At 45.3% G+C, this 22,793-nt stretch overlaps 1 protein-coding gene across 1 annotated transcript; it reads right to left on the bottom strand.

Moving 5' to 3' along the window:
* Positions 1-5,966: 5,966 nt before the first annotated feature.
* Positions 5,967-17,404, bottom strand: mpv17l2 (MPV17 mitochondrial inner membrane protein like 2). The gene is made up of 5 exons (XM_041203705.1): positions 16,162-17,404; positions 13,869-14,030; positions 11,851-11,927; positions 9,576-9,704; positions 5,967-6,322 (listed from the first exon to the last, which is right to left on the bottom strand). Exons 1-5 carry the CDS (start codon positions 16,349-16,351, stop codon positions 6,221-6,223), a joined length of 660 nt encoding a protein of 219 aa, XP_041059639.1. The 5' UTR covers positions 16,352-17,404; the 3' UTR covers positions 5,967-6,220.
* Positions 17,405-22,793: the final 5,389 nt, after the last annotated feature.

Here is a 22,793-nt window from a genome sequence, read left to right as displayed (position 1 = left end):
TAATCAGTAGGGTATCTGCCTTGTGATTAGCTCTTTCACCTCTGAATCAGGAAGGCATGGTTTCAAGCACTTCTCCAAAGATTCAAGCACAAAATCCAGGCCATCGCACCTCGCGCAGTACTGAGGGAGGTGTTACCCTTTCAGAGGACAGCGAGGTTCCTTCTACCCTCTTAGGTGGCATTATTTTCAAGTCGAGCAGAATTCTTCATAAGAACATATGAAATAGGAGCAGGGGTAGATCACACGGCCCATTGAGCATGCTCCGCCAATTAATACGATCATAGCTGATTTTGGCTTCAACTGCAGTTTCTGGCCCGCTACCCGTATCCCTTGATTTCCCTGAGACACCAAAAAATCCGTCTATCTCAGCCTGAAATATATTCGATAATGAAGCAGCCACAACCCTCGGGTTAAAGAATTCCAAGATTCACAGCCCCTTGAGTGAAGAATTTTCTCCTCACCTCAGTCCTAAATGACCTTCTCCTTATCCTGGGACTGTGTCCCCATGTTCTAGATTCCCCAGCCAGGGAAACAATCACTCAGGATGCAAATTTCCACTCCCGCCAGGGGTGGGGATCGTGGAGGATGTTGGGGTGGCGGATGGGGGTGGGGGGGGGGGGGCATTAAATTTGGCGTGATGGAAAAAGTCAGTTTCCCACCAGTGGGAAATGCGTTTGGAATTTTGTTCCCCCAACTTTGATGGCAGGTTAAGGGCCGATTGAGATTCCTGCTGATCTATGTCGGGAACCATATTTGCATCTCATGGGTGCTCATTAAAAGGCCAACTCACTGGAATTCCATTCCCCCTCCAAATTAGGTGCCCCGCCAGCGGGTAATTAGAATGGGCAGTTTCCCAACTGTATATAAGTGGCCTGCACCTGGCGAGCTTCACCTCTTCCACGACTTTGAGGTGAGTCGATGTTGCTTTCTCCCCCTTGGGAATCTCGCATAAATTCACTCATACTGAATATGGCCATTAGCAAACACTGCACCGAGGCTGGAAACAGGGAGGCAAAGGCTGAGAGGGATGGGGGGGGGTGTCTACTGGACAGGGGAGACAGGCTGATGGGGGAGGGGTGGGGAGAGTGTCTGCAGAAGTGGTGAGGGGCGAGGGAAGAATGTTTGGAGAAGGGTGGGTTGGGGCGAGGTGAGTGTGTATGGGGAAAGCTGGTGGGGTGGGGGTGGGGGTGGGGGTGGGGGGGTGCGATGAGCTCCTCGTGGATGCATAATTAATAAGCTGAAAAGTGGAAGGCACCATTAAAGACCTGGTCAATAACATTATTGCTTGTGAGATCTTGCTGTGTAAATTTGCTGCTGTATTTTCCCACATTACAGCTGTCACTATATTTTTTAAAAGTTCTTCATTGCCTTTAAAGCATTTTGAGATGCTCTGAGGTCATGAAAGGCGCTATAGAAATGCAAATCTTTCTTTACACAATCTTTTTTCAAAAAGGCTTCAAACTTTGGGTTTCCCTCCCTTAAGCCTCTCTACCTCTCCAACTCTCTCTCCTCCCTTAAGATCCTCCGTAAAACCTACCTCTTTGCCCAAGCTTTTGGTCACTTGTCCCAATATCTCCTATGTGGTTCTAACAAATTCTGTTTCAGAACACTCCTGTGAAACGCCTTGAAATGTTTTACTACATTATAGGTGCTATATAAATGCAAGTTGGTTTTGTACATGTCTGCATAACTCTGACTTGCCTGATCACTGTTTGTAACCTCGGCTCCGTCGGACTCTACAGGCCTCGAACATTCACACTGGTTCTGCTGATTTCACCTGACCCAGAGACACAAACTCAGCCAGTCCCAGGTGCAAGGTTCTCATTCACAAGATGTCCCAAATGAGACACCCACAAAAGACAATTCAACGATAACAGTGAGTCTGTCACATGGGCCGAAAGAAATGATTGCGTAGAATAGATGATGGGTATTTCTCTTCTCTTCTTTATCCTTCTCTCCATGTCCTGGTCCTCTCGATCTCCCTACAGAGATTAAGGGGTGTGGCCCTCACTGGCAGGGCTGATATGTATTGTCCATCCCCTAAATGCCCTGAGAAGGTGATGACTGTCTTTTAGAACCGCTGCTAGTGGGTTTAATTGCACTGAGTGCCTTGCACAGCCACTTCAGAGGGCAGCCTCGAGGTAACCCCCCGGAACTGGAGTCACATGTAGGCCCAGACTGCGTAAGGACGGTAGCTTACCTTCCCTCTCGTACATTAATGAACCAGCCGCGTGTTTAGAGGAGTTGGAAAGCTTCACGATCACGTTCACTGATACCAACAAACCTTTATTCCGAGATTCCGAGAGGGATTTGAGCTCGCATTCTCCAGATTATTTCAGACGAGCTTAGCCCATGCCTCAAGGGAGCAGGAAGTGGAATGTTTGTATAATCTGACGGAGCTGCTTATAAACCCTTAAAATGTAACTCGACATCTAAAGCCCAACATTTTCAACTGCTGCTTTCACCCCAATTCCTCCAATGGCCCTCACATTCAGTAACGCAGTTTCAAGTGCCACAAAGGACAGAGTTCTCCTTTTCCCAAGTTTCTGCAGGCATTTCAGTTAGGGAGGCTAAATATGAGGGAGAAAGGAAGGGGTAATGGTGGTAGGGTCAGGTGGAGAAGGGTCGGAGGAGCATAAACAGCAGCATGGACAAGTTGAGCTGAACGGCTGGTTTCTGTGCTGTAAATGGCATGGTGTCATAGACAGTCGGGGTCCTGTGAATAAGCTTCACCTACATGACAGAGTCCAGGTGCTTTTTCCACCACTCCTAGTGTTAAAGCCAAACAATGTGAGGTTTAGATTCATACAAACTCCTTTGATTTCAGAGCCAACAGAAAAATTCAACAAAAGATTTCTTAACCTTAGATATAGACTCATATTTAACATTCCCAGGCAGAGCATGTACTGTATAACAAGGATTAAATAGTGCAAAGCTCCCTCTACACTGTCCCCAGCAAACACTCCCAGGACAGGTACAGCACGGGGTTAGATACAGAGTAAAGCTCCCTCCACACTGTCCCCAGCAAACACTCCCAGGACAGGTACAGCACGGGGTTAGATACAGAGTAAAGCTCCCTCGACACTGTCCCTATCAAACACTCCCAGGACAGGAACAGCACGGGATTAGATACAGAGTAAAGCTCCCTTGACACTGTCCCCATCAAACACTCCCAGGACAGGTACAGCACAGGGTTAGATACACAGTAAAGCTCCCTCTGAACTGTCTCATCACTCCCAGGTTAGATACTAGCAGCTTCCATCTCTGAACTGTGATGTGACATAATTGAGAGCAGTTACGATCTGGAATATAGGTTCCAACATCACTCATTTTGAAACACATAAAGTAACTTACGATATTGGTTGAAGCTGGCTCCAATCTGCCTTCTGTCCTGCCCTGACGCTGTTGAGCTCTTGTTAGGATGTTTCAGAAAGTTAAATTACATAGTACGTACAGCATGAGACAGTGCATTCAGGCCAGATAGTCCACACTGGAGTTCCTGCACCACACAAATCTCCTCCCACCTGACTTCATCTCACCCTCTCCTTGTTTGTGCAGGAACCACACATCCTGTTGTACCTCTCCAAGTCACCTTCATACTTAGGAGACGGTTGAACAGCAGCAGGCTATATGACTACAGAGGCATCATGAATGAGCCCCAACCTGCTGAACTTTTCAGTGAGAGCCACAGGACGGGGGGTCAGGGGAGCTCAGAGTGCTTGCAAATCCCACTCTCTAGCCTGCTGCTGTTGAAGTCAGTTGTTCTTAACCCCAACACTCAGATTCTTGACATCTAATCATAAAGTCAACAATGAGGGAAAGGTGAAACAGTGAGGGGCCATTCAGCCCCTTGAACCTGTTCCACCTTTCAAGTAGATCATTGATGATATAAATCTTAACTCCATCCACCATCTTTTGCTCCCTAACCCTTAATATTCATGCCAACAGAAATCCATCAATCTGAGTTTTAAAACATTTCAGTTCACTCCCAATCTCAACAGCTTTTGGGAGAGAGAGTTCCAGATATTCAATATCCTCAATTTTAATTCCTCTTGCCACTATCCAAAATCAAATGCATAGAAGTGTCTGACTGAGATGCTTCAAGTTAATCATGCCCAGCTCTGAGCAGCCTCCCTACACGTATCTTACAGTAATCACTCAACATTACCTCGGCCCTGACTGAGAGGTTTGACCTTTCAAAACCTCCCCACCCTTCTCGTTAGTTTTTGAATAATAATAGTTTGTGAGACACATGGTGGAAAAAAAAGGTTCTGGAAAACAGTTCCTCTCTCCTTATGGATTAGCTTCCCAATTTCTCCCTTTACCCAACCAAAATCTGTCAATAGCAAAATACCACAAATGCTGGAAATCTGAAATTAAAAACAGAAAACATCGGCAATGTCCAGCAGGTTTAATAACATTTGCGGAGAGAGAGAGAAAAACAGGAGATATTGGGCGGGATTTTCTGACCCCGCCCAGTCCTGCCAAAAGCCGATGGACTTCTGGCTAGGCTGCTGAATCCCCCACCGTGGGACCCCCACCACAACAGGCATAGAAAACCCCAGCCATTGTTTCAGGTCGATGACCTATCTTCAGTAAAATTGATGACAGGTCATTGACCTGAAATGTTAGTCTTTCTTCCTCACTCCACAGATTCCATTAAACCTGCTGAAAAATCTATCAATCTCCACATTGAAATTTTCAACTGACCCCCACTCTCAACGTTTTTATTTGAGGAGTGGGGGTTCCAGGGTTCCAAAACCCTTTGTGTTTCTAGGGGCCATTACCCTTGAACAGCCTGGATCTAATTGTAAAGTTCTATCCCCTTGTTCTAGACTCCCCCACACCAGAGGAAATAGTTTATCTCCATTGAACCCAGCGAACCCTTTAATCATCTTAAACACATCAGTCAGATCACTCCTTAATCTTCTAAACTTCAGGGAATACAAGCCTTGTCTATGCAACTGGTGCTCATAATTTAAAACTTCCAACCTCACTATTCACCCCTCTATGGCCAATATACCCTGAGAAGTGCAATGTCCAGAGCTGGACACGGTGCTCTAAGGGGAGAGCTGTAGTGTCTGCACACCTCCCTGACATCAGCTAATCCTGCCAGCTTCAAATTTGACAGAAAAATCGACCTCTCTCGATTGGAAGTCTTCACAGAACATTTTTTAATTAGTGTGTAGGAAAGTGAGACACAAGAAGCCCAACATCACCACCTAGTGGTGGTTCAGTGGGTAGCACAGTCACCTCTGAGTCAGAAGGTTGAAGTCCCACTCCAGAGACTTGGGCCTATCATCCAGACTGACATGCCAAGTACAGTTCTGAGGGGAATGCTGCACTGTCAGAGGTGCTGCTTTGCAGATCAGACAATAAACTGAAGCCCCAAATGCACTTTCGGGTGAACATAAAACGGAAACCCTATGGCCACTATTTTGAAGGAGGTCAGGCGAATTCTCCCTGGTGACCTGCCCAACACTTATTCAACTATCATCACTAAAGCTAAAGCAGGTGATCTGATGATTGTCCCATTTTTGTTTCATATTCTATCATGGGATGGGGGCGTGGCTAGCAAATTGTTGCTCAACCCTAATTGCTCTCGAGGTGGTGGTGGTATGCCAAGACCTTGAACTGCTGCACCCACAGTGCTGTTAAGACAGGGAGAAGGTAGCACCTCCAACGGCGCTGCTCTTTGACAGTATTGGTCAGTTTAAATTATATGCTCAACTCTCCGGATGGGACATGAACCTACAATCTTCTGACTTAGAGGCAAATCTGCTGCCACATAACCATGGCCGCTCTGTGAAGTAAATTTGTGGAATCGTGCTGTGCACCAGGTGGCTGCTGCATTTTCTACAGCATTGACGACACTTCAAAAAAGTATGTCCTTAGTTATAAAGTCGTTAGGGACATCCTGAAGCGATGAAAGGTGCTATAAAAATGCAAGTCTATTCCTTAGCTACTCATTTTAAAAATATTTTAATTTGTCAACAGTTCAGGATGACAATTTCCACAATAAAATATCACTGCATTGAGAATATCCCAGCAGTGATCACCTTTTCTCCTGAGGCCAGATCTGAGAAAGTTCTGATCCATTCGTTTCGGTCCCAGCTGCCAGCGGGCTAAAGTCCGAGATGTCTTGGACAGTACATCACAGCCCAACTGGTCCATACTCTGTGCCGTCAGTCAAGGCTACTTGCCAGCAGGAAGATAGGTGCTACTGCTCATCCTCCAGCAACCTCACAGAGCTCTCTGATCCTGTCTGCTGCTTGTCCAAAACACCCATTTCATCCAACGAGGTTGTTGCATCATGCTGATTCTAAGAGGAGGAAGAAAGCAAGATGTGCGTTTATATAGCCTCTTCCACCACTTCAGGAGATTGTAACATACTCCAAGAGAACACAATACTTCATTGGCAGGGTAGTCACTGATACAATATAGGAAGCAATGCAGCAAATTTGCACTAAGGAAATTCTCACAAACGGCAATGAAATTAGGAGATAATAACCTGTTATTTTAGTGATGTTGAGATAAATATTGACCCAGCGCAGCAAGGAGCACACAACTGCACCCCCCACCCTGCCCCCCCCCCCCCCCCCCCCACCACCCCCCCCCCCCCCCCGCCCACCAACCCCCCCCCCCCCCCCCCCCCCCCCACCACGCCCACCCAGCCACCAGCTCTTCTTCAAAAATTATCATTTTACCTTTTACATATACCTGTGCAGGCAAGACCTCAAGTTTAACTTCTCATCTGAAAGATGGCATCCCCAACAGTGCAGCACTTTCTCAAGTACTGCACTCGGAGTGTTGGCCTGGATTACATGCTCTGATATGGGGCTCAAACTCATGGTCCACTGACTCATGATGAGAGTGCGCAACCCAAATCCAGATCAGTGCGGAGCTAAACCATTAGTTATGTCAAATCTTTCACGGTATGTCCCTACAGTTGCCACACCAAGACAGCGCAGTGTGCAACCCTGGAGAAAAATCATGGGGACGTTAATTTTTTGTGTCATTTTCTTTGAACATTTCCCTTTCGCAGATATAAAAAAGAGGAAAAGGCTGTTTCATTGACAGTCAAGCATCATCCAATTAGTGCTTTTGCTTTCCAACTGGTGTAGGAAGGCAGAACGTCATGAGGATGGATGTGTTGGCCGACTAATGGCTAAAGCGTGGCAGCAAGTCATGCGACGAAACCTCCAGGAATACATTTAATCACAGTTGGGAACCCTAGATGTCCTTCAGGTCAGCAACTTTCTCACCTTGAGATTCAAATCCACACATCAGGACACCACCATGCGGGATGATAGTGCAGTGCACTGGGGAGGAGTGGGGGCTGGTGGAGAGGTTCCACTCTGCCGTCTATGCCCCTTCTGGAGTTAATCTGAGGGATAGCATCCCTCCAATGCAGTTGTAAAAGATCCTACAACACTACAGTGGAAAACGGGGAGCACTCTGACCGGCGTGGGTCAACATCACTCCCTCAACCAAAAACAGGGAAATTGGGCACTGCCAGTTCTGGGATCTTGCAGTGCACAAATCAATGGCTCGCTTGTGCCCACATATAAATAGGTGTCACATTTTGTGGAATGGCTCAGATTCTCCCACAGAAACAGGCCTTTCAGCCCATCTGCTCCATGCTGGTGTTTATGCTCCACAGAAGCTTCCTCCCACACCCTCTTCAGCACATACCTCAACATATCCTTTTATTCCTTTCTCCCTCAATTTTTTTTCTTCCAAATTCATTTATGGGATGTGGGCATCACTGGCTAGGCCAGCATTTATTGCCCATCCCTAATTACCCTGGAGAAGGTGGTGGTGAGCTGCCTTCTTGAACTACTACAGTCCATGTGGTGTAGGTTCCAGGCACTTAAGTGTCAAGCAAATTGCTGTGGGTCTGGTGTCACATGTAGGCCAGACCAAGTAAGGGTGGCAGATTTCTTTCCCTACAACAATGGTTTCATGGTCACCTTCAGACCTTTAATTTCAGATTTTTATTGAACTCAAATTTCACCATCTGCCATGGGGGGGATTCGAACTCAAGTCCCCACAGCATTACCCTGGGTCTCCAGATTACTAGCTCAGTGACACTACGCCAATGTATACATCTCCCCAATGTATCCATACAATTCAACTTAATCACCCTCTGTGGTAGTGAGTTCCACATTCTCACCACTCTGGGTTAAAAAAGTTTCTCCCGAATTCCCGATTGGATTTAGTAGTGACTATCTCGGAATTACAGCCCCATAGTTTTGAACTTACTCAGAAGATCTCACTGTTGGCTAACATTTAGCAAAGACAAATGGATAACTGTCTTCAAACACACACAAGCTTTCACACAGCAAAGGATTGTGATGTCCTTCCAATCTGCCTCAAGTCAAACTTAATTGACCATGTGCCTTTCAGGGGTAACCACATGTTTATCTGTACCTTCATTTGCCAAGCTGCCTTAAATCAGAATGAAAGGGAGTGTTTTCACTGTCAAGAGGCAACCAGAGGACACAGATTTAAGATAATTGACAAAAAAAAAAACTAGAGGAAGTGATAAAGAGATTTGTTTTTTAATTTTTTAAAATATAAACACAGCTATTTGTTGTGATCTGGAACGCGCTGCCTGAAAGGGCGGCGGAAGCATATTCAAAAGAGCATTGAATAAATCTTGAGGAGGGAACAAAAATGGTATAGCTGTGAGAAAGAAAACAATGGAGTGGGGGGATGAGAGGACTAATAATACAGCTCTTTCAGAGGCACGATGAAGCCAAAGCAGCCTCCTTCCGTTCTGTGCTAAGAGAGCTAAATCAGAGTGACTAGGTCTGGGCAGTAACTAAAATACACAACTGTTGGCCTCATGTTCTCCCCATTCCCCAAACTAACAATGTCCTATTGCTAATGCTTCCTGATGTTGCAGTAATTTGGATGACAACCTTTCGCCAGTGAGGTCAGAGTTCAAATGCAGTTTACCCCCAATTCCACCTTCCCTTTGGCTAATAGGCTTGACACAGCTTTAACTCAGGTCCAAAGTACATAAATACTAAATATGTCAGGCCAGAGTTGTAGGAAAATGAAAATACTGGTACATAAGGGAGTGCTCAGAAGTTAGCTCATGACAGCACAGGGGGAGATTTACTCTGTATCTAACCCCGTGCTGTACCTGTCCTGGGAGTGTTTGATGGGGACAGTGTAGAGGGAGCTTTACTCTGTATCTAACCCTGTGCTGTACCTGTCCTGGGAGTGTTTGATGGGGACAGTTTAGAGGGAGCTTTACTCTGTATCTAACCCCGTGCTGTACCTGTCCTGGGAGTGTCTGATGGGGACAACGTAGAGGGATTTTTACTCTGTATCTAACCCCGTGGAGGTGCGTTTGAAGAAGGAGGAATTGGATGCAATGTTCAGGATAATGTCCCACAACGAGGGGAACACCAGAGGGGGAGATAAAGATTTTTTTCTATACACAGAGTTATTGTGCTCTGGAATGTGGTGCCCAAAAGGGCAGTGCGAACAAATTGAGTAGTATCTTTCAAAGAGAATTGTATAAACAGACAATATTTCAGTTCCATCTGGAATCCACCTACCTGGTGTTTAAGATAGGAGAGGAAAGTATCCCATCCAACTGTCACAAAATTCACGTACAGGACACGGTATTGCGGAGACAGGAAATAAAAGTTGATCACTTGGGCTCCCGGCCACAGCATCCAATCTGCCTACACAGAATTCAAAGCATTAAAACATGAGGCCTTCCCAAATGATTCCACAGAAGCGAACTCGCACTTCAAACAGGTTTTTTTCGAGCTGGGGTCATTAATGAGTGATCGGGTGCAGTGTAATCCTGAGGGCAATTATTGTACAGCTGAGATGAGAGGGAACTTTACTCTGTATCTAACCCTGTGCTGTACCTGTCCTGGGAGTGTTTGATGGGGACTGTGTAGAGGGAGCTTTACTCTCGATCTAACCCTGTGCTGTACCTGTCCTGGGAGTGTTTGATGGGGACAGTGTAGAGGGAGCATTACTCTGTAACTAACCCCGTGCTGTACCTGCCCTGGGAGTGTTTCATGGGGACAGTGTAGAGGGAGCTTTACTCTCGATCTAACCCTGTGCTGTACCTGTCCTGGGAGTGTTTGATGGGGACAGTGTAGAGGGAGCTTTACTCTGTATCTAACCCCGTGCTGTACCTGCCCTGGGAGTGTTTGATGGGGACAGTGTAGAGGGAGCTTTATTCTGTATCTAACCCTGTGCTGTACCTGCCCTGGGAGTGTTTGATGGGGACAGTGTAGAGGGAGATTTACTCTGTATCTAACCCCGTGCTGTACCTGTCCTGGGATGGTTTGATGGGGACAGTGTAGAGGGAGCTTTACTCTGTATCTAACCCGTGCTGTACCTGCCCTGGGAGTGTTTGATGGGACAGTGGAGAGGGAGCTTTACTCTGTATCTAACCCCGTGCTGTACCTGTCCTGGGAGTGTTTGATGGGGACAGTGTAGAGGGAGCTTTACTCTGTATCTAACCCCGTGCTGTACCTGCCTTACTCTGTATCTAACCCCGTGCTGTACCTGTCCCAGTGTGCCTTACTCTGTATCTAACTCCGTGCTGTACCTGCCCTGGGAGTGTTTGATGGGGACAGTGTAGAGGGAGCTTTATTCTGTATCTAACCCTGTGCTGTACCTGCCCTGGGAGTGTTTGATGGGGACAGTGTAGAGGGAGCTTTACTCTGTATCTAACCCCATGCTGTACCTGTCCTGGGAGTGTTTGATGGGGACAGTGGAGAGGGAGCTTTACTCTGTATCTAACCCCGTGCTGTACCTGTCCTGGGAGTGTTTGATGGGGACAGCCCGGGCAGCCTCCCCCTTCCAATGCCTCTACATTTACCCAGTGCGGAGCATGGTGCCCATGTAACATGGACCAAATACAAAGCAGATAATGTGGCTGTGAGGGTGCATTTTCCTGGAGAAAGATGAGTAGCAACTACAGAATAAAACACACTGGTTAATCTCAGAAAAAACATTTCTTTTTGAGAGAGCAAAAGACTTGCATTTACGTAGCACCTTTCACGACTTCATAACATCTCAAATTGCAACAGAAACTACACTTCAAAAGCACTCCATTGGCTTTGGGACATTTGAGGTGGGGAAAGGCAAATTCTGTTTGTAAAACCTGGGTCTAAGAAACCAAACAAACCTACATTTGTATAGCACCTTTCACGATCTCAGGTTGTCTTAAAGTGCTTTACAGCCAATTAAGTTTTTTTTTGAAGTGTAGTCACTGTTGTACTATAGGAAACGCAGCAACCAACTTGTGCACATCAAGCTCCCAAAATACAGCAATGAGTTGTTATCTGGTAACTTTTTTTTTCTGATGTGATTAAGGGATAAATATTGGATCAGGACACCAGAGAGTATTTCCCTGCACTTGTTTGCAAAATAGTACCATTCTTCTTTAACATCCACCTGAAAGGGCACACAGCGCATTGGTTTAACATCTCCTGTGAAAGACAGCACCTGTGGCACTGCAGCACTCCCTCAGTATAGCACCGGCCTTGATTTTTGAGCTCGAGATCTGGAGTAGGACATGAACCTTGTGATCAGATGGCTACCAACTGAGCCATAGTTGACATAACCTCAAGCAAGCAAAATCACAATTTGCAATTCCATCTAATCTTTGGAAAAACCTTAATCCAGTGGCATTTGCTAATGGAACTTTGATTAAGCTGTAAGACAGAAAAGAGCTTGTGTTGTTTATTAGACTAATATACAGTTCTGACAAAAGCACCCAAAGTTAAAGAGGATGTGTCTGACAAGGACAGCTTCACATGCCAAAAATCAAATCTCCATAATGAAAGAATTTCAAATATCTACCTTGTAAAATTCCCAGAACTTTCTCTTGAACTCCTCCAGGCAGTTGATTGGATGACGACCTTCTAGCATTCCCATTCCTGACAGAACATATTACCAGGTCTTCAGTTAAACATTCCTCTCAGAGAATCTAACATACCATTGAGATCTGAGACAACTCCACTGTCCTATCAGATCATGGCTGATCTGTGGTGTTAATTGTATCAACTGTGATTAAGTACATACAGGCGAAGGGCATTGATTGGATGGTTACTTGAGTACATATAAAGAGATACTTAAGGGGCTGTTAATCAGTTAAATTGTTTATTAGCTCATTTGTTTAATTGGCATACGGTTTACCTGTTCTTGAGCAAATATGACCCTCGCTTCGTCCGTTTATAATTCTAAAACTGTCACATCGGAAAAGCATTTCAAAAACATAAAAGAGACACTTACTGACACAGGAGGAGGGTGGAGTCAGAAGATATACGCCTGTAATGTTTCACTCTGTGAATAAATCTATTCTAAGTAAAGGCTAGCTCTGGTTTCTTCCTTCACTGGCTGGCTATCAGGACTAGAACCTGTAGCACATCTCACATTATTCAAACCACTGTCAACACCCCTTTGTCTATGACATCTTTGGCAATCTCTTCTTTGCCGCCACCTATCAGTGGCCTTCTATCCAGCTCTACCTGTCCCACCCCCCTCAACCAGCTTATATTTCACCTCATTTCTATATTTCCTTAGTTCTGATGAAGAGTCACATGGACTTGAAACATTATCTATATTCCTCTCCACAGATGCTGTCAGACCTGCTGAGTTTTTCCAGCTATTTTTGTTTTTGTTTCTGTTTCACATTTACTCAGCTTTGCTCCAGAATCCTCAATAACTTTCCTTAACAAAAATCTATCAATCTTAGTCCTGAAAGCTCCAATTGACCCCCTATATCCACAGCCTTTTAGGGGAGAGTGTGCCAGATTTCCACTAACCTTTGTGTGAAGAAATGCTTCTCGACATCACCCCTAAACAGTCTGGCTCTCATGTTTTAACCCTTTGCTCTGGACTAGCTCCCACCCAGAGGAAACAGTTTCTCTCCATCTACCTCAAATCGTTTAATCAGCTTAAACATCTTAATCAGACCTAGCTCTTCTATAATCGAGCCTAGTCTATGCAAACCTGTCGTCATTAGTTAACCCTTTTAGACCTGTCCCGACCAGTACTGTATCCCAGTGTTATACAGAAACAGACCTGTCCCCACCAGTACTGTATCCCAGTGTTATAGTGAAAGACCTGTCTCCACCAGCACTGTACCCCAGCGTTATACAATGACAGACCTGTAACCACCAGTACTGTACCCCAGTGTTATAGTGACAGACCTGTCCCCACCAGTACTGTACCCCAGTGTTATACAGTGATAGACCTGTACCCACCAGCACTGTACCCCAGCGTTATACAGTGACAGACCTGTAACCACCAGTACTGTACCCCAGTGTTATAGTGACAGACCTGTCCCCTCCAGTACTGTATCCCAGTGTTATACAGTGATAGACCTGTACCCACCAGCACTGTACCCCAGTGTTATACAATGACAGACCTGTAACCACCAGTACTGTACCCAGTGTTATACAGTGACAGACCTGTCCCCACCAGTACTGTACCCCAGTGTTATACAGTGACAGACCTGTACCCACCAGTACTGTACCCGTGTTATACAGTGACAGACCTGTCCCCACCAGTACTGTACCCCAGTGTTATACCGTGACAGACCTGTAACCACCAGTACTGTACCCGTGTTATACAGTGACAGACCTGTCCCCACCAGTACTGTACCCCAGTGTTATACAGTGACAGACCTGTAACCACCAGTACTGTACCCCAGTGTTATACAATAATGCTGGTCATTGTTTTGTAGGGCCTTCCTTACAGATTGAATGGGAGCAGCAGGAAGGTTTTGCACACCTCTTACCCTGGGTGTTGTCAGAGGGCAGGGAGAGGGTGACTGTTGCAGCCAAGATGTCTGAGGACTCATATGTTACACTTACCACAAAAATAGATGACGCCAAAGATGGGTGAAGCAATGAGCTGGTCCAACAGAACCTTCTTCAGCACAATGTGTGTAGTCCTTCCTGGGAACCTGCTATCTAGTGCCATGTACCAGAAGTGCCCAAAAGGTCCCATTAAACAGCCAGTAGCAAACATTCGTCCTGTGATGATGTGAAGAAAGCAGATAGTGATACTGGCAATAGTGTGAATATTTCCTGTGGAACCTAAGTCAATGCAAAGGGGCAGGCGGCCCTGACCTGGTCAGGTATTGACTTCAGCAAAAAATATCAATGCAGAGTTACTGCTGTAGTTTAAAACACCACCACAAGCCTGGATTTTATCTTCAGTACTTTGCCTGCAGACAATAATGATCACCATAAGAAAGGAACCAGATGCCTGCCAACGTTCTGACTTCTGTACAATTAGTCTGATTATCCGTGCATCAAAGGTTGTGTTGAATTGTAACAAAGAGTTGGCAGGAAGGCACAGAATTACATTGGAGATGACCAGTTTGGATTCAAGGAAGGAAGAGGAATGAGAGAGCAATCGACATTATAAGGTTAATGAATGAATGCAGTTCAAGTTTGGACAGGAATTGTATGTTTGTTTTGTAGGTTTTGAAATAGTATTCTATTGGGTTGACTGGTTTAAACTCTTGACAGTGCTGAAAGACGTTGGAGTAGACTGGAGTATTCAAAAGAAATCTGTATATTGGACAAACAGTAACAGTGCGGGTAGCCAACGGTGAGTCAGAACTGTGGAAGAGGAATTGGACAAGGGTGCTGTCTATCACCAGTCAGTCCTCTTCTATGTCTATATAGAAGCAAAGATCAAATAAGCATTTAAAGACAAAATCTGGTGTTAAGATGGGGGTGGAAATGATAACATCAGTTAGATTTGCAGATGACAAAGTAATTGTAGCAAGCACAGAGGAAGGTTCAGAAGAACTAGTAAATAGACTAGTAACAGCAAGCAGACCTTTGGAATGAAAGTAAACACTGGAAAAGCCAGAGTGATGAATATCTCAAAATCAACAAGAAACAATAATGTATTGATAGAGGGAAGAGAACTAGAACATACGCAAGAATTCAAGTACTTAGGAAGAATAATATCTGCAATGGAAGATGCAAGAAAGAAATAAGAACAAGGATAGCAATGGGAAAGGCCGTATTTGGTAAGAAGAGACTGTCGCTAATAAGAAAGCTGGAAAAACAACTCGAGACATGACTTGTAAAGAGTTTGATTTGATTTGAGTCTGACTTGTACAGAGCATTGTTTTGTGTAGGTGAGGGATTTGGACCTTACAGAAAGAGGAGACCAATTTGCTTAATAGCTCTGAAAACTGGGTCTGGAGGAGAATGAAAAGGATCAGCTGGACAGAAAAAAAAAACAAATAATGAAATCCTGAGGAGTGTGACTAAACAAAGAAATTTGTTCAACATAATTAGAGGCAGACAGGCACAACTCAAGAAGAAACAAGTTACTAAGAAATGTGATGGAGGGAAGATTTCATGGAAGAGGAAGGAAGAGAATATCAATGTTGGATGGTTTGAAAATTGAAAGAACTTATTAGCAAATCAGAAGACTGGAACAGGACAGAGTGATTTGGAGAAGACTATGAGCCAAGGACATGCCTTCGGGCAGAGCACACATGATGATGATGAAAACTTTGTCTGTCCTCTGCGCGCCAATGTAGTGAGCTGTTTGACTGAGGGGAGCAGACATTACCAGACTTCAATCCTGACAACCTCGAACAGCTGCACTTTTCAGCAGTGATCGCAGGAAGATGTCACCATCATTCCCCTCCCTAGGGGGGTGGGTCTTTGCTTTATTGGGAAGATAGAGGAATATATTACACATTGTCAAACAAATGAAATTCCCTTGTATTGGGTAGAGCTCTCACCTGACTCAAAGGTCATGGGTTCAAGTATCACTCCAGAGACTTAGGCCCATAATCCATGCTGACACACTCAGTGCAGTATTGAGGGAGTGCTGTACTGTTAGAGGTGTTGTCTTTCAGGAATAGCGTCAAACCTCTCAGGTGGGTGTAAAGACCCCATGGCCACAATTTTGAAGAAAAGCTGGTGAGCTCTCCCTTAGTGTCCTTTCATTTTTTGCTCTCTCAGTCAACATCTGATGGTTATCATGTTGCTGTTTGAAGGATCTTGCTGTGCGTAAATTTCCTGCTGGGTTTCGTACAACAGTGCCCACACTTCAGAAAAGTACACCACTGGCTGTGAAGCATTCTGGTGATGTGCTGACGTGGTGACAGGCGCCATAGAAATACTTTACCTGTTCGAGCCCATTCCCGCACACGGTCGGTCTCCCGCCAGATCTCTCGGGTTTGTTGGATCACATCTCCAGTAGCCATCAGAGCTCCACAGCTCAAAGTGTTGGTGACAAACAGGAACTTGCCACTGAACAGAGGCTTCCAGTAACCGAGCAGGCGGACAAAGAAACTGCGATTTGGAGAGACCGACATCCTGGATACCGAGAAGAGCCTTTGACTAACAGACAGAACACGGCTCCAACCCACAGTCTTAGAGTCCTTAAGTCCCTCTCTAAAGGATTTCTGCTAGGCCCTCGCTGCTTTCATATGGAGTATGTCAAGGTAACCTTGAAACTTCCCGCTTATGTACAATGTTAAAAATTAAAGAAGCAATAAACCAAACTTCAGATTATAATCTAACCTTGAACTTTCTAATAGCTGCAAGAGGCTAATCCATACATTTAATATTAAATCTTCATTACCACTCAACTAGCACACTATTAAAATGCTTTTTCCTGGATATATTATTTTCTTAATTTTTACACCAGTTTACACCATCCAGTACATTCAAATTCTATTTCTGTAAAACTTTTGTACTATAAAACACAAACCAGAAATTTGGAATTGTCTGTGTTGTCAGTCCCAGGATGGGCTCACTCTCAGTACTGACTTTAGCTGTTACCCAGCTGCCTAAGCACAAATTGAACTCTGACACTTAACCTGTCACAATACTCCAGTTTGCAGGTTTACTGCCTCTTCATCCCCTTCCTCCCTTAATCCTCAATATGCCTGCCTCAGCCCGTCCGCAGCTCCCTCCTACAGCATATATTTGTATTGCTTTCCCAGTCCTGTGTTTGTCCCTAACAGAGTTCCCTCCCTCTAACTCCCTGTGTCTTGTGAGTATTACTCCTCTTTCCCTATCCTACAAGTCTGTATTCCTATCTCAGCCCGGGGTCCCCTATCTCTCCCCTACCCAGCTCCTTCCCATCCTCTCTTCCTGACTCTCTGTCTGAACCCACCTATTACTGGCTTGATCCCACTCCTGTGAATCCACGGCTGTCTGACTGACAGTCTCTCTCTCTCTCTACCCCACCCTCCCAAGTCTGAATTCACTGTTTCTCTTTTTACTGTCTCTCTTCCCCTCTCTGTTTCTCCTCAGCCTCTATCATTATCTTTATCCCTCAATCTAGTCTCTATTAATGACCTTTCTTCGTCTTGCCATTAAACCTCAGTCACGCAGCTCAGGATCCGGAAGGAAATTGCGAACTCCCAGCACTGTAACAGTTTTTATGACCAATCAAATCCCTTCGCTGCTTTAATTGATGTAAACACTGGCCAATGAAAGGGCTTAATAATATACCGGCTTTATTCACCAATCAGAATCTGAAGAAGTGGGAACGCGGCCTATTTACGTCATCGTTGTGTTTACATAAATTAATATTCAAATTTGAAACCGCGGGGCCACGCCCCTTTGTGACCGTGTCTTAAAGGTAAAGGCATCCCTTGGAGCAAGTTTTAATGGAGTTACCCAAAACAAAAATAAAAATACATGGAAAAACTCAGCAGGTCTGACAGCATCTGCGGAGAGGAACAAAGTTAATGTTTCGAATCCGTATGACTCTTCAACAGAACTAAAGAAAAATAGAAAAGAAGTGTAATATAAACTGGTTTGGGGGAGGGGGGTGGGACAGGTACAGCTGGATAGAGGGCCAGTGATAGGTGGAAATTGCCAAAAGATGTCATAGGCAAAAGGACAAAGAGGTGTTGATGGTGGTGATATTAGCAAAGAAATGTGTTGATGGTAACATTAAGGGTAGAAAGCAGGACAAGTATGGTACAGATAGCCCTAGTGGGGGTGGGTGGGGGGAAGGGATCGAAATAGGCTAAAAGATAGAGATAAAACAATGGATGGAAATACATTTAAAAATGCTGGAAATAGGTGGGAAAAGAAAATTGTATATAAATTATTGGAAAAAAGGGGATCGGAAAGAGGGTGGTGATGGAGCAGAGAGTTCATGATCTAAGATAAAAGCAAAAAACTGCAAGTGTTATATAAGGGAGTTATTTTTTATTGATCAATTTGATTAATTACTGATTGATTGGTTTTGGTGGGAAAAATAATAAATCTCCAGAATGCTGAAGCAGAGGAGGTAACAGTATTATTAATATATTTAAAGGGACATTTCAGGATCCAGAATGGGAAGATTCAGAAAGTCCCTGTCATGAAGCAGCTTTTCTGGAAACATTGATACCTACTACCTACCCACCACCTCCCCTCCCCCTTTCCCCACCACCCCAATACCATGTGTTGGATCTTGTGATTCCCAGAAGTTTTAAATAACCATACTTTTAGACACAAATACTGGAGTTGAAATCAAGTGTATTTTTTCAGGTCTCACCATGTGCTGCGGAACAATACATTTCTGCTTTGATCCATTGATTGTGGTGTAGTGGAGGAGATGATGGGGGAGTGGTAATGTCACTGGACTAGTAACCCAGAGGATCTAGCTAATGCTCTGGGGACACAGGTTCAAATCACACCACAGCAGCTGGTGGAATTTAAATTCAATTAACAAACCTGGAATGTAAAGGCTAGTCTCAGTAATGGTGACCAGCAGCTATCATTGTGAAAACCCATCTGGTTCACAAATGTCCTTTAGGAAAGGAAATCTGCCATCCTTACCTAGTCTGTTCTATATGTGACTCCAGACCCACAGTAATGTGGTTGACTGCCCTCTGAAATGGTGCAGCAAGCCACTCAGTTCAAGTGCATTTATGGATGGGCAACTCTCATCATTCCCTCAGTACTGCACTGGGTGTGTAAGCCAAATTGGTAACTACCCATCCATCCCAACATTTATTGGTTAATTTATGCTTAAGTTTTCTAATTGTGTCCCGTCCAGAAGACAGGAAGGAAAATATATATAAAACAAAAACAAAAATACCTGAAAAAACTCAGCAGGTCTGGCAGCATCTGCGGAGAGGAGAACAGATAATGTTTCGAGTCCGAATGACCTTCAACAGAGCTAAGGAAAAATAGAAAAGAGGTGAAATATAAGCTGGGGGGGCTGGGGGGGGTGGGTAGAGCTGGATAGAGGGCCAGGGTGGAGATAACCAAAAGATGTCACAGACAAAAGGACAAAGAGGTGTTGAAGGTGGTGATATTATCTGAGGAATGTGCTAATTAAGGGTAGAAAGCAGGACAAGCAAGGTACAGATAGCCCAATTGGGGGTGGGGTGGGGTGAAGGAATCGAAAAAGGCTAAAAGGTAGAGATAAAAAATGGATGGAAATACATTTAAAAATAATGGAATAGGCGGGAAAAGAAAAATCTATACAAATTATTGGAAAAAAAAGGAGGGAGGGAGACAGGAAAGGGGATGGGGATGAGGATGGAGGACAGAGCTCATGATCTAAAATTGTTGAACCCAATATTCAGTCTGGAAGGCTGTAAAGTGCCTAGTCGGAAAATGAGGTGCTGTTCCTTCAGTTTGCGTTGAGCTTCACTGGAACAATGCAGCAAGACAAGGACGGACATGTGGGCAAGAGAGCAGGGTGGAGTGTTGAAATGGCAAGTGACAGGGAGGTCTGGGTAATGCTTGCACACTGACCGAAGGTGTTCTGCAAAGCGGTCACCCAGTCTGCGTTTGGTCTCTCCGATGTAGAGGAAACCACATTGGGAGCAACGAATGCAGTAGACTAAATTGAGGGAAGTGCAAGTGAAATGTTGCTTCACTTGAAAAGAGTGTTTGGGCCCTTGGACGGTGAGGAGAGAGGAAGTAAAGGGGCAGGTGTTGCACCTTCTGCGGTTGCATGGGAAGGTGCCGTGGGAGGCAGTGTAGGGGGTGATGGAGGAGTGGACCAGGGTGTCCCAGAGGGAACGATCCCTGTGGAATGCCACCGGGGGGATGAAGAAAAGATGTGTTTGGTGGTGACATCATGCTGGAGTAGGCAGAAATGGCGGGGGATGATCCTTTGAATGCGGAGGCTGGTGGGGTGATAAGTGAGGACAAGGGGGACCCTATCATGTTTCTGGGAGGGAGAAGAAGGTGTGAGGGCGGATGTATCTCCTGCGCATCCGCCCTCACACCAAAGGTTTTTCCCTGACTATCCATGATTCATACCAGAGGAATTTCCAACGTTCAGAAAGAGCAGGGACCTCGTTGTCTTTAAAGAGGTGCGGATGCCTCTGTGACTGCAGAAACTCAAATTCCAAAGAAATGCACCAACACCTTTTACGTTTCTAAGGCAGAGCTCTGGCCAAGGGTGATGGCATGTCTGCAAGGACAAAAGGGACCCTGACCCCTCTATTAAATACCTCAAGATTCCAAACCTGGGAAAATGCACCTTTTTTCCAACATGCAGGAGAAGAAGTGGAAGGTTTGTCACGTGATCTCCCCCAAGCTGCTAGAACCTGTCATATTGCCATGTGGAACTGAACCCAGACAGTCTACCATTTTATCATCTAACAGATAGCAGCAGAAAGAGTTCTGTCCAGGTTTAAAATTGCCTGGCCCTCATCTACACTGTGTAGTGCTGGAACATCGGAACTCCTGTATCTGTGCCCATAAGACTCATTCCTCTTTACTTCCCTTCCTCCATTGTGGGAGTCCTTGCTACTGGAAATTCGGATCACCCTGCAACAGTTTCAGCCTGCGGACCTCTGAAGGAATATGGCACTGGACTTTTGATTCTGGACTCTGGACACACCATAGCTCTTATTTTTATAGTATATACAAAAAATGCTGGAAATACTCAACCCTGATGAAGAGCCATACGGACTCAAAATATTAACTCTGTTCTTCTCTCCACAGATGCTGCCAGGCCTACTGAGATTTTCTAGCATTTTTTTTGTTTTTATTTCAGATTTCCAGCATCCACAGTATTTTGCTTTCATCACTCTTATTTTTATCGTGATCTGGCCCTGTACCCCTTTCTTCCCCTTATCCCTCCTTTATTGTTAAAAAAAATCAGAAATCAAAAACACCTTTCTGTTTATGGATGGGTAGTGAGAGGAGAAATCAGGGCCCCCTTCCACAACTCTTTCTCCGGTACATCAATGATTACTTCGGTGCTGCTTCATGCTCTCGTCGGGACTTGGGAAAAATTTATTAATTTTGCTTCCAATCTCCACCCCTCCATCATTTTCACGTGGTCCATCTCTGACACTTCCCTTCCCTTCCTTGACCTCTCTGTCTCAATCTCTGGTGATAGACTGTCCACCAATATCCATTACAAGCCTACCGACTCCCACAGCTACCTCGACTACAGCTCCTCACACTCCGCTTCCTGTAAGGACCCCATCCCATTCTCTCAGTTCCTTCGCCTCCGTCGCATCTGTTCTGATGATGCTAGCTTCAAAAACAGTTCCTCTGACATGACCTCCTTCTTCCTTAACTGAGGTTTTCCACCCACGGTCGTTGACAGGGCCCTTAACTGTGTCCGGCCCATCTCCCTTCTCCTCCCTCCCAGAAACATGATAGGGTCCCCCTTGTCCTCACTTATCACCCCACCAGCCTCCGCATTCAAAGGACCATCCTCCGCCATTTCCATCAACTCCAGCATGATGCCACCACCAAACATATCTTCCCTTCACCCACCCCGGCGGCATTCCGTAGGGATTGTTCCCTCCGGGACACCCTGGTCCACTCCTCCATCACCCCCTACTCCTCAACCCCCACCTATGGCACCTCCCCATGCCCACGCAAAAGATGCAACACCTGCCCCTTCACTTCCTCTCTCCTCACCGTCCAAGGGCCCAAACACTCCTTTCAAGTGAAGCAGCATTTCACTTGCATTTCCCCCAACTTAGTCTACTGCATTCGTTACTCCCAATGCAGTCTCCTCTACATTGAAGAGACCAAATGTAAACTGGGCGCCCGCTTTGCAGAACACCTGTGGTCTGTCTGCAAGAATGACCCAAACCTCCCTGTCGCTTGCCATTTTAACACTCCACCCTGCTCTCTTGCCCACATGTCTGTCCTTGGCTTGCTGCATTGTTCCAGTGAAGCTCAACGCAAACTGGAGGAACAGCACCTCATCTTCCGACTAGGCACTTTACAGCCTTCCGGACTGAATATTGATTTAACAACTTTAGATCTTGAACTCCCTCCTCCATCCCCACCCCCTTTCTGTTTCTTCTGCCTTCCTTTTGTTTTTTCCAATAATTTATATAGATTTTTCTTTTCCCACCTATTTCCATTATTTTTAAATCTTTTATGCCCCCCCACCCCCACTAGAGCTGTACCTTGAGTGCCCTACCATCCATTCCTTATTAGCACATTCGTTTAGATAATATCACCAACTTCAACACCTCTGTGTTCTTTTGTTCTTTTGTCTGTGACATCTTTTGATTATCTGCTCCTATCACTGCCTGCTTGTCCCTACAACCACACCACCCCCCTCCACTTCTCTCCCACCACCCCCCCCCCCCCCCCCCCCCCCACCAACCCCGCAACCTTAAACCAGCTTATATTTCACCCCTCTCCTTGGATTCACCCAGTTCTGCTGAAGGGTCATGAGGACTCGAAACGTCAACTCTTTTCTTCTCCGCCGATGCTGCCAGACCTGCTGAGTTTTTCCAGGTAATTCTGTTTTTGCTTTGGATTTCCAGCATCCGCAGTTTTTTGTTTTTATCTTTTTGTTTTTATCTGTTT

This window comes from Carcharodon carcharias, chromosome 14, assembly GCF_017639515.1.
Source record: "Carcharodon carcharias isolate sCarCar2 chromosome 14, sCarCar2.pri, whole genome shotgun sequence".
Classification (NCBI taxonomy): Eukaryota; Metazoa; Chordata; class Chondrichthyes; order Lamniformes; family Lamnidae; genus Carcharodon; species Carcharodon carcharias.
Note: the sequence above shows the minus strand (reverse complement) of the source record. Positions and strands in the feature narration are given on the sequence as shown.

Bases quoted from the DNA above. Each gene is read 5' to 3' on its own strand.
- mpv17l2 (XM_041203705.1), bottom strand. From the start codon at position 16,351: ATGTCGGTCTCTCCAAATCGCAGTTTCTTTGTCCGCCTGCTCGGTTAC. The intron at 14,031-16,161 runs GTAAAGTATTTC...ACATCATCACAG, and splicing joins GCGGGAATGGGCTCGAACAG to GACGAATGTTTGCTACTGGC. The intron at 9,705-11,850 runs GTAGATATTTGA...AATTCTGTGTAG, and splicing joins AGTTCTGGGAATTTTACAAG to GCAGATTGGATGCTGTGGCC.